This window comes from Sorghum bicolor, chromosome 4, assembly GCF_000003195.3.
Source record: "Sorghum bicolor cultivar BTx623 chromosome 4, Sorghum_bicolor_NCBIv3, whole genome shotgun sequence".
Classification (NCBI taxonomy): domain Eukaryota; kingdom Viridiplantae; phylum Streptophyta; class Magnoliopsida; order Poales; family Poaceae; genus Sorghum; species Sorghum bicolor.
Window position 1 is genome coordinate 59,702,461 of NC_012873.2, and position 11,903 is coordinate 59,714,363.

The following is an 11,903-nucleotide window of genomic DNA, read 5'->3' on the forward strand; positions in this document are numbered from 1 at the left end:
TGAGCTCTCTCAAGCTGTTGATTTCCAGCGCCAGGGGCTAGATCGACATGCCTGGGCGAGGTTCCCCAATCCCCAGGCGATGGAACAATCCAAACAGCCCCTAAGTCTTTAGAGATACTTTCATGGTTTCTAAATACTTTATTGAGCTTGTCATATCACAAATTTCTCTAGTATTATTCTTGAAATATTTGAAATCTTAAGAGACATTTTCATGGTTTTAAAAGACCTTATCGAGTATTTACCAAATTTTTTTAAATACAAAAGATTAAAAATCTGTACAAGGAGATAATCTAATGATTTTGAGACTTAAAGAATATAAGATGTCTAGTTATGAAGCTCGAGAAAAATATAACCACGATAATCAAAAGGTACAAGAGAATTTTCGTTTGTCTGGTAATTTTTAGACGTTCTTGGGCCAAAAGCCCAAAAGGAAGAGCTGCTTTACGGCCCAGTCTATAATACAGGTGGACCCAACGACACAAACCCCTATGAATGTTTAGTTGCTACCTATACAGTCTTCAACTACAGACAAGTGACAACTACAGAGGTCGCTAAACGCCAAAAAAGCTATTTTGCCAGTACTCTTACAGACAATTACAGCTCACAAGTACTGAGACTCAGCGAGTCAACAACAGCAGAAAACATATCACGAAACTAAACAACTACCCGCACAACAAAAGGCTCTACAAACAAAAAAGCATACTTCTGGTTGGGCTCTCCACAGATGATCTTCAGCTGCTTTCTCAGCCAATGCTGTGCTCAAGGGTCTCTACTCGTGTTATCGTGTAATTGTGTTAACGGTATCGGCAGCAACAAGTGGATATATACAGGTGGGGCCAAGAGGCTTCGTCTCATCTCTACCTTTACACAGCTGCTAACTGTTATCAGACCTGGTAGACCATTCCTACCTCCAGAGTGGAGGCATGTGGTATGTTCGCAGCGTATGCAGGGCCACGGCTGTTCTTCCTCAAGAACTCGTAGAAGAAGTTTATCACAATTCGCTTTATGAAACTTGACCCGCTCTTTGCCTTCATGTACGAGTGCCCCAGGATGAAGGACATGCCTGCCTCCCTAGCGTCCATGAGCTCCTGCAGCTCACGGCGCACCTCACTGTCCACCTGAGCACTCTTCGGTATCATGAACCTTGCTTTCTTTTGCTTGGGTACTGCATTGTGTGGGTCTATCTCCTTATGAGGGGTTCCAGATGCATCAAGTTCTCCATCCTCTTCCCACATATTAATTCCAGTACTGATGGTGGACAGCTTCTCGGAGGGCTTATCTGTGTCCTCGACGAAGCCATTCTTGTCATACTCCCCACTGCTGCGGATGAACTCTGCAATGTTGCTGACTAGCTCCTTCTCGAACTCTAGATCATCCTTCTGCACATCGCGATAACCATATCTGACAATGACCCTGTATAACCTATACTCTTTTGGACCAATGCGACCCACCAGAAATCGTTCCTCAGGTTCCACATGCGGCACAGGAACTGATTTGACACAGAGGAATACCAGTACCTGATGAAAAACAATTGTGAGAACCCTACAAGTTACATCCATGAACTGACTCATGCACTAATGCTGCTTATTCAGATCTCAGGGCTTTGTGCATTCAGAAAAACTGTTGCTTGATATGTTTATGAACTATGAAGTGATAAATTACCTGGTGAAACGCAGGCAGATTGGTGACGAAGTGGGAGAAGATAGCTGGAATTCCAGACATTAGTTCTGTATGTATTAGCCCAATGCCTCGAACACGAACAATGCCCAGTGAAGGACCAAGGTTTAAGAGCCAGTTTACTGAAACCTTGTTTTGCACATCGAACTCGTACTTCTTTATTGTGCCATAGTGCCAGACACACGTGACCACCATAAATATGAAGGAGAGAGTAATAGGAACCCAAGCACCTTCGTGAAACTTGACAAGGGCAGCTGAGAAGTAGATTACTTCGATCGTGCCAAAGAAAAGCAGGAAACCAAGGGCAAGGAAGATACTCTTGTTCCAGCAAAGCACAATAACGAGTGACATTAAGCAAGTGGTAACAAGCATGACAGTTATTACTGCCAACCCTGTATCAAGAAAATTGGGTGAAACCATAACAAATATATATGAGGTTCACTTCAATTTCAATGTATTCAGGACTATATGAATCTGAGTTTTTTTTTTACCTTGTGCATTTGCCAAGTGCTTTGTGTCTCTGAAGCCAATAGTAACAGCCAGGCAGAGTATCATCAGCATCCAATTGATTTCTGGTATGTATATCTGACCATGCACTGTCGAGGATGTGTGCACAATCTTCACTCCAGGGAAACAACTTAATGAAGAGCACTGCTTGATGATTGAAAAGGTTCCAGTAATAATTGCCTGACTCCCAACTACAGCTGCTAGTATCGCAATCACCAGAACAGGCCATCTGAGTGTTTCTACAAACAAAGTTGCATACGTCAGTAATTCAAAACATGCAGGTATTTTTTAAATGGAATTCTGTAAAAACAAATTACTACTTTAATAATAACATTTTTAAAGAAAAAAAGACAAGGGAAGTTAAAGAAATTACCTGGTACTGACACATAAAAGCCAATATGATAACTGCTCTCAATGTTGTGATGTTGTGAAATAAAAGCTGCTTGTCCCATATAAGCCAATACAAGTGCAGGATAAACCAAGGATATGAATGCAATCTGTCAGGATTTTTAAAAAATCGTTAAGAATCTCAAGACAGTTCAATATTTACATTTTCCTTTTTCAAGTGTGGTGAGTAGGACAATGGAAATTTCGGAAACCAGGATAATGTCGATATCTCTAGGATACTGAGTATGAATATAAAGAACTACAGAAATGATGACAAAACTTAAACACGCATCAAGTACAGATACAAACACACATCGAGTACAGATACTTGGTTGACCTTTCAAAGGAATCAGTAAATTAAAAGATTTCAGTCAAGAGGCAGATGCTTTCAGGGAAGGAACCGACTCAGCACAAAATTCCTAAGGGAAAAAAACTATGTGAATAAAAAAGTAGTTTAAATGTTAAGGATAATTAGAAAAATTATACTAAAGACTATTAGCGTGTTACAAATTTTCTACATTTGTAGAAGTCTAAACTGTGACGGAGATATGCAAATACCATGAAAATAGGAGTTGTAATGTCTCTTGTTAATTTTACTGTACAAAGATTAAGAACCTGAGGTAAAGTAGATATGATTTTATTAACAAGAAAAAGGTGAACATTGGGGATCAGTAAAATTCTGTAAATATAACACATAACAGTACTTGCCGTTGTAAGTTGTAACAAACTCGTCTATACCTGGATTGATGATTGTGAAAAATGTCCAAGATCTGCATACATAGCTTCAGAGCCTAAAAGTTTTACCAATAATAGGAAAAAAAAGAGTGTCAGACTTCTGTCACTAGAATTCAGGTATTGCCGCAGTCAAATATTAAGCAACAGCAGCCTAGTTTATCTGTACCTGTCACACAAAGAAGGATTCCACCCAGTGACATCCAGCCACCAGTTTGAGTCTTCCGGAGGAATTGATACATGTAGTATGGCGAGAGGGCTCGATAAACATGGTGGTCCCAGTGGATGATATTGTAGAGGCCTATTGCACTTATGCAGAGAAGCCAAATGCATACGATTGGTGCAAAAAGAAACCCAACTTTGTGTGTGCCGTAGTGTTGCAGTGCAAACAAGCATATAAGTATGGCACAAGCCACTGGAAGTTCTATATCTGCACATAAACAAGTTGCAGTAAACATCTCATAAGCATGGTATAATCGAACATAATACATAAAGGTGACTAAAACTAACACAATTGAACTAATGAAACATTGGCCTATGTGTATTCTAACATGTGCAGTATAGCAATAAACGCAAGCAATCACAGAAAGGATTTAACCTACATTTGTGCTGTTCCTTTTCCAACGACAACTCAAGCCCAGATACCGCAGAAAACACTGCAAATGGAGCAACATCAGTCGCATCAGAAACAAATATAATGCGATGAGGAGCAACCATCCAACACCAAGACGGCAAACCTGAGACTGCAGGGGTGAGCACGCCGTCCCCGATGACCATACATGTCCCGAGCAGTGCGAAGAGCAGCAACAGCCGCTGCAGCACTCTGTACTTCTCCAGCACCGCCCTGACCCTGGACACGGGCCGCTCGCCACGACGCCCGGTGACCTTGTCTTCCTCCATGAGCTCGTCTCTGGTGCCGCCGCCGGGCAGGAGGCCGGCGCGGACGTGGCGGCAGATGAGGGAGTAGAGCGCGAAGGTGCCGCCCTCCCCGCCGTCGTCGGCACGGAGCACGATGAGCACGTACTTGACGAGGGTGATGAGGGTCAGCGTCCAGAAGACGAATGAGAGCACGCCGTAGATCTCCTCGTTGCCCTCCGAGTGCTGGATGTCATTGCCGGCGAAGGCGCTCTTGTAGACGTAGAGCGGCGACGTGGCCACGTCGCCGTACACCACCCCGAGGCTCTGGTACGCGAGCAGCAGCGTCGCGCGCCATGACTCCCCATTCCGCCGCTGCAGGAGACGCAGCAAGCAGTACAGTCAGGAAAATGGAGGAGCAAGCCCCAGCAGCCCCCAACAGAGGAAACCGCTCCAAATCCAAGGACCCAAACCACAAACTCACGACGGACTCACCTTGCGTTGCGCCGCCTCCCCGCCGCCCGCGGCCTCCAGATCCATGTCACTCCCCAGCCCCGCACGCGCGCCCTCAACCTCAATGCGTCACGCCACGCCTGCTGGCTCCATGGCAGCGAACCTCGAGGAAGAATCGTCGGAAGGAAACAAGGAATCGGGGGGGCACCGAATCCAACCGCGGCGGCGCGTCCAAGAACCAAGATTTGTCCGTCGGGCTTGGCCTGTAGCGAGCGGGAGGCCAACCAACCAGGACAAGCGAGGCAAAGCAAGGCACACTCCGCACTCCTCCCCGTCCCACCCCCTCCTTCTAGTAGCTTCCCGCAAAGAACCACCTCGCGCAAGCTCGCTCGCTCGCTCTCGCCCCCACGCCCGCCGCGCCTCTTTAACTCGCTATCAAAGTATCAACCGCCCGTACGAAGCGAAACCGGGCGGTAACTCCCCTCGCTGGACGCGTACGAGAGCGCCACGACAAGTCGGCAAGCAAAGGCCAAAGGGGCGGAGAGGTCTCTGGCGAAGAGAGAGGAAGATAGGGATGCCGTTTGCCGTGGGTTCCTCTCCGCTGCCGTGCCGCTCGCCCTACGGTTCTGGATTCCAAACCACCCTGCCTTTTCTCTCTCTCTCTCTTTTTTTTCTCCCCTGGGCGAAGTGGAGTCGACTGTCGAGTCAAGTGAAGCGAAGCACGCAGGTTCCGTTCTTGTAGCCGCGGGACTGCGGGAGGTGGCGCGCCGGCCAGGGGGAGTGGAAGCTTGCGTGGGGCTATCGAACGGAACGGGACGCGTGGAGCCGCTAGCTCTTACTACTTGCTTGTCGTAACGGGCTTGATACGTCGTTGTACGTTTTGCCGGTTTTAGTGCCTTTTAGGCCCTAATTGAGTGCCTTTTCTTGTTCCACTCCTTTTTTGGGTGCACTTTTTAATGGCTGCCAGCAGTGAAATTATACGGGTTAGATAGGAATACATCATGCTGTCCGGACGAAGCTTCGAAATTATATGCAGGCATCTGATGGGAAAACATGCTAACTTTTTTTAACGAAGACAAGACGGTGCTAGTTAAGCTTAGCCTGTTTGTTTAAGCTTATCGGCCGAATCTATTAGACATTTAACAGTATTTTTTTCTCATAATAAATCAGTGAATAGTATTTTCTGTCATCTTTTAACCAAACGAACAAGACGGAATCTACAAATGAGCTGAAAACGAAAACTCAATTTATACATGATCAAGTGAGAATATAAATTTTTACTATAGGTTAAGCATACAATAATTAGTTCATCATAAAAAATCATTATAATTGGATCATAAAAGTTGCAGCTATGAATTATTCTATTTAATTAGAGAAAAACATAAATCCAAAGTTATAGAAAAAACTTTATACTAAAGCATACCATATCATATGTTCATTGTGTATATCTACTCATGTGGAGTCCAACAAAATTAGATTTTCCTTTTTATGTTTTTTCTATGATTTACTATAATTTTTTAAGGATTCAGCATAAATAGATAAATAAGAAAAAGACAATCACTGTAGCAAAACCATCCTCCTTAGGGGTTTATTTGACTGGTTTTAGAAAATTCTGGAGTAGAAAATCCAGTTTTCATAGTTTTCTTGGGGTGGTGTTGAAGTAATCCACTCTAAATAGTTGGAGGAGGAAAAAGAGTCATGTAGACTTTTTTTTTTCTTTTTATATGGACAAAATTGCCCCTACCTCCTCTCTCTGTCACCTCATTGACACATGGAGCCCACTCGTTAGCTCTAGAAATACTCTCTCTATTAGTTCTAGAAATACTCTCTCTGTCCATGTAAATGTCACTATAGGGTGCGTGCGGTCAAACTTTACTAAATTTGACTAGATCTGTAAAAAAATATTACCAATATCTGTGTCACCAAATAAAATTCTTTTATGAGAACATGAAAATTCTTTTTTTTCCTTATTTAAGAAAACTTCATGTACAAAAATATTCAAATACATGCACATGACTCTATGAGAACATACTTCCAAATCAATTACTGAAAGTTCATTCAATCAATCTCATTGCTACGATGAATGTTTATATCCGTTCAAACATCCAACGGTTCAATAACTGTTCGTGTATCATTTGTTTATTTAACAATTCAACAATTGTTTCAAACATTGAACATAGATTATAGCCATCTAGAGTAAAGAAAATTCACTTATGCAGCCAAAGAAAAATCTGAGGCTGTCAAAAACCGAACATACAGCGTGGCTAGAAATCTGTTTCACGTAATTTTCAAAGATCTTACTTGTTGAAAGGGGGGAACATATTTCCTTTCGTTGAAAAGATAAGTCCACTTCGTACTATCTGATAGCTTGTCGACAGACGAAATGTAGACGAAGCGAAAGAGATATGCACGGATGGAGTGTACTTGCAGCTGGAAAGCTACGAAAGAGATATCCCGGGCATCTGATCTGACGGCAAAAAATTAAATTGATATTATCTCCAAAGGAGAGCATCGACACAGCGGTTTGACCCTGAAAAGGACGTTGCTGCTACTATACTAGTATACTAGTAGTAGCATAATACCATTTGTTTATTATTTTTTTCAAAGAGAAAACGCCTCATATACACACAGGACGGATGAGTTTTTGTCCTTGCTATTGCTATCAGATGATGCTACAGCCTCCTGTTGCTCGAGAGCAAGTTCAACGCTGGCCGGTGAAAATTTTGGACCGTGGAGTTGTGTCTTTTGTTTGCACTCGGCGGATAGAAAATCTCACGTCTTTGACAAAACTGAAACCAATAGATTTTGTGCGTGTGTAGCTTGTCCAACAATGCGTTAATGTTCACCAATCGTTTTTGGCTCATGTCCAAATACTACCTTTTTAAAAAAATTTAAAAGTAAAGTGTAGATAGCGTTTGGGAGAGAAACTACACGAAATCGAAGGAACAAGCATAGGCCACCTACTCCGAGATCCCGACAGAGCCGGATATGTATATGTTTTAGTATAAAATAAAATCGTGGGGAATCGCAGACAGAAACGGAGAAAACAAGCAGGACACGCTTCCAGGTGAGATGTACGTATGCCTAGAATCTACTGCAAAGATGTGGCGCCACATGATTGGGAGGCAATTAAAATTCTGAAATCAATAGATTAGTTCGGCCCCAGAATTGAGTAGTATACTAGTGGTACATCTCAGCATTTGTCAGAATTTACACGTATACATATCAGTGTGCACGTATATACAGCATCTGTCAGAATTTACACGCGGCATCGTACGGAGGTTACGATCAGAGCCAACGGATTAACTCGTGTAATAAGTCAAGGAGTTGGTGAGCAAACAATCAAAGATTTCAAATGTACACACCCAGTTCATCGTCGATTCGTTCTCGATGGCGTGATTTCACGTCTGATGGTACTATGTAGTAGGTAGGTACGGGCTTGATTCGAAGCTTTGTCAGCTGCTGATTCCAAACCCCTAATTAAGCAAAGCTCCCTGTCAGCTTCTATAACATCACCGCCTCCTCCTTTTATGCTTTTAACCTCGCTTTTATTTCTAGAAGAATATGCCATTATATTGCCATCGTCCGTCTAGCACGCATTGGTTAATCGAAAAGGAAACGAAGGGGTTGGGAGACTTTGCTTTCGGACCATCGGTTGCTATGACCGGACGGGGGGCGTCTATGAGCGGACGGGGAAAAAATCTCGGGACCTGGGAGCTCGTCCATTTTGGCCCTCGAACCACCAACCAGGAGAAGAACTGGTGCTGCATCATCTGTAGTGGACTAAAACTGTGACGGTGCTTTCGCGTGTTCAAGTCTCTGTTGAAACTTCCACCAAGGAATTTCTGTGCTGCAAGCCTGCAACCCAGACCCGGCCTCGCTCGCTTTCGCTTTCAGAAATCAGAACACCGTATCAGAGAATTGTGCTCGCATAGTCGCATGGCGGGCGACAGAGTTAAAAATTAATAAGCATGCAGCCTAGCATAAATCTCTGTGGTGACGTGACGTGGACTGGGCGATATATAAATGAATTATTAACCGCATCAATCAGTCATGATGCCGGACTCGATCGGACCCCACCGGAGCCTCCGACGTGTGCGCAAAAGTTGGGCTCCCGTCACATCCAGCTCCCCGCCCGGACATGGCGACGTCGCTGTCGGCGGCCGGGACCCGTCGCACAGGACGACGCTGCCGATGCCCGATCGATGCCGACGGCGGCGGAGGCGGGCGTTGAGCTTTCTTTAACTTGCAGAGCATTTTTAATTTTAATTTAATCCAGCGTGCGTAAGGTGCTGGCCGAGAATATCTTCTCATGTCATCTTCGTCTTCGTCTTCCCCGGCAGGCGGCAGGCTCCCATATTCTTGGGCCACAGGCCCACAGCCACTCATTAGGCTCTGTTTAGTTTCCCATCCAAAATTTTTTTATACATCCCATCGAATCTTTGGAAACATGCATGGAATATTAAATATAAATAAAAAAATAAACTAATTACACAGTTTAGTTGAGAATCGTGAGACGAATCTTTTAAGCCTAGTTACTCCATGATTAGCCTTAAGTGCTACAGTAACCCACATATGCTAATGACAGATTACTTATGCTTAATAAATTTGTCTTGCAGTTTCCTGACGAGCTATGTAATTTGTTTTTTTTATTAGTTTCTAAAAATCCCTCGCGACATCCTTCCGACACATCCGATGTGACACCCAAAAAATTTTTCTTCCCAATCTAAACAGGCCCTTAGTAGTAGGAGTAGGTGCTGTGACTTGTGTGCTCGTGCAGAGACCTGTTCCTGTTGTGCTTCCGGTGGCTGCTGACTGGCCAGTTGAGATTTTCAGTTTGATTTTTTTTGGTATAAACCACGTCGTTATATGTGCGCTCATTAGTGACGAAGCTAAAGTAAATTAGATGGTGATGTATTTGTCTTATGGGTATATAGATAAGTCTAATACGTAGTGGATATATATTATAAAATTTTAGAGCGTGTTTGGATGCGAGCCACTGCTAGCCACGCCTAAACTGCGGCTGAGTGTGGCGTGCCGCTGCTGCGGCGAACTTTTTGAGCGCCACAGTTAGTGGTGAGTTTTACACTGGAAGAATCCGTGGCAGCCTAAACTGTAGGCCCAACCAAACAGCTGCGTTAGAATTTGTGGCTCGCCACTGCTGTGGCGTGGCGAAGTTTGGCCGCAAACCAAACAACCTATTAATCACATCCACGGTGGTGCATTTGCACCTCTGCACATAACCTACCTTCACCCCTGCCGCTCGTGCCCTACGTGTGATTATTATTAGGCCTTTAGTTGGTGAAAAAATTTGGTTTTGACTATTGTGATATTTTCGTTTGTATTTGACAAATGTTATCCAATCATGGACTAACTAGGTTCAACAGATTCGTCTCACAAATTACAAACAAACTATACAATTAGTTATTATTTTTATTTATATTTAACGCTCTATATATACGTTTAAAGATTTGATGTGACGTATAATCTTGAAAAATTTTAGGAACTAAACGAGGCCTTAGCAGTGGCAGTATATATATGCATGTGCTATTAGCACGTCGGCTTCGCTTCATTTAATTTGCGGGAATTCTGTAAACAAACTGGGCCATATCAACACTCGTGCGAACAGTATCCGGTCTGGTACTACCTATCTGGTACGCGATCGATTTTTCGTTGGTTGGCTCGATGATCCCCTCGAATAATTGGGACTAACACAGCTAGCTGTTTTATTTGTGGCCAGAGAAAATACTGGAGGCGAAACAGGTTGGTATCTCCTTTGTTTGGTGGTTTGGGCTACACCAAATGGGATTATGGAGGTGGGCCATAATGAAGAGCAGCAGATGTGTTGTGGCACCTCACCTTCGGGCAGGTGGTTCTTGCAGAAAGACAGCTGAATATATTGCCGCCGGCGCCGGTTCGCCACTATAAAACGAACTAGGGGCGTTGCCTGTGGTTCAGTGACTGTATGATATGCGTTCCGTTGCTCCACGCACTGGAAATGAGCTCCGATTCAGGATCGTTACCCACGGTCCGTTTCGCCAATCAATGTGTAAAGGCATCGAAATCTACAGCGCTAGTATTTCGAAACCACGGCGCGTGCAGTGGAAATATCAAATATGTGATGCGCGTGCTCTCCATTCGTGGAAGTGGAAGGAAGCCTATAAAACTCTGCCCGCCAGCGCAGTTCGTAGGCGCTAGGTCCCCTTGTCGGAAAGCCACCGGAACACACAGTGAGCTGACGGACGACTCGTCGGGAACGGGAATCATTGAGCATGGGGGCTACACTACTGCCTCCCCGAAGGGCCACCAAATCATTGAGCCTTTCCATCTTATCTCTCGGGCTTTGACGAAACAGCCATGCATGGATGCTTGATGGCAATCCAATCCAGGAGGCCAGGAACTTGGCTGTTGCCCCGTCCTGAAGCTAAACGTACTTGCGACTCTGGGCATGGCCGGGCCCCAAATCCCGATGAACACGAGCCACATGCTCCGACGCGTGAATGGTCGGAGGAGAACAAGTCCGAATGGATCACTCCCCCCGGGGGGGTGGGGTGGGGGGCGCAAAGCTGCTGTTTCATTGCGTCGAACGATCGATCTCCTAGGCCACGTGCTCTACATGTATCTGTACGTAGGATGTACTCCTCCTAGTCCTAGCTGTACCAATCGATAAGGGGACGACAAAATGCCGACTTTACAGTAGCGAGGACGACGATCAGTCGTTGGTCTACGGCCTATGGACCGTCCCGTCAATTCTCTTGACAAAGCGAGAGGTTCTCAGAGGCCCAGCAGATCGATCGCGGCCGGCGGCCTCTTACAGTCACTCCCCGACCATACCCTGCGTCGCCGATCGCGACGTACGGAGTGCGACTACCGACGAATCGATGCGCACATGCGCGGAGCTGCTCCCCGCCCGTCCCCGTGTGCGCCGGCGGCATTGACAATTTGACATCCCGGATCTGGCCCCGGCCACGGTCCCCGGAGCCAGGGTCACAGTGTGTACGGGCCGTTGAGCGTCGTCGTCGTCCTTTGCCGTGCGTGTCGTGCCATGCCATGCGGCCATCGCCATATCTATCGGGTGGTCACCCGCACCGACGCCGGGATGCTAATCCTGCCGCTGCCGTCGTCCCGGGGGGCTGCACCTGCACCTGGCATCTCTGCTCTCTAGCGCCGACGGCCGATCCCGCTCACCTCTGCTGCGGGCCGGGCCGTACATGCGCGCGGGAAACGAGACCGCCAATCACACAATCGCAACGCTGACGGAGACGCAGAATTTTCTTTCCTTCCCAGCGACC

At 45.5% G+C, this 11,903-nt stretch overlaps 1 protein-coding gene across 1 annotated transcript; it reads right to left on the minus strand.

Moving 5' to 3' along the window:
* LOC8071732 (potassium transporter 25) lies at window positions 370–5,328 on the minus strand. The gene is made up of 9 exons (XM_002454294.2): window positions 4,654–5,328; window positions 4,041–4,533; window positions 3,906–3,959; window positions 3,473–3,733; window positions 3,310–3,362; window positions 2,558–2,681; window positions 2,169–2,423; window positions 1,663–2,069; window positions 370–1,517 (listed from the first exon to the last, which is right to left on the minus strand). Exons 1-9 carry the CDS (start codon window positions 4,696–4,698, stop codon window positions 885–887), a joined length of 2,325 nt encoding a protein of 774 aa, XP_002454339.2. The 5' UTR covers window positions 4,699–5,328; the 3' UTR covers window positions 370–884.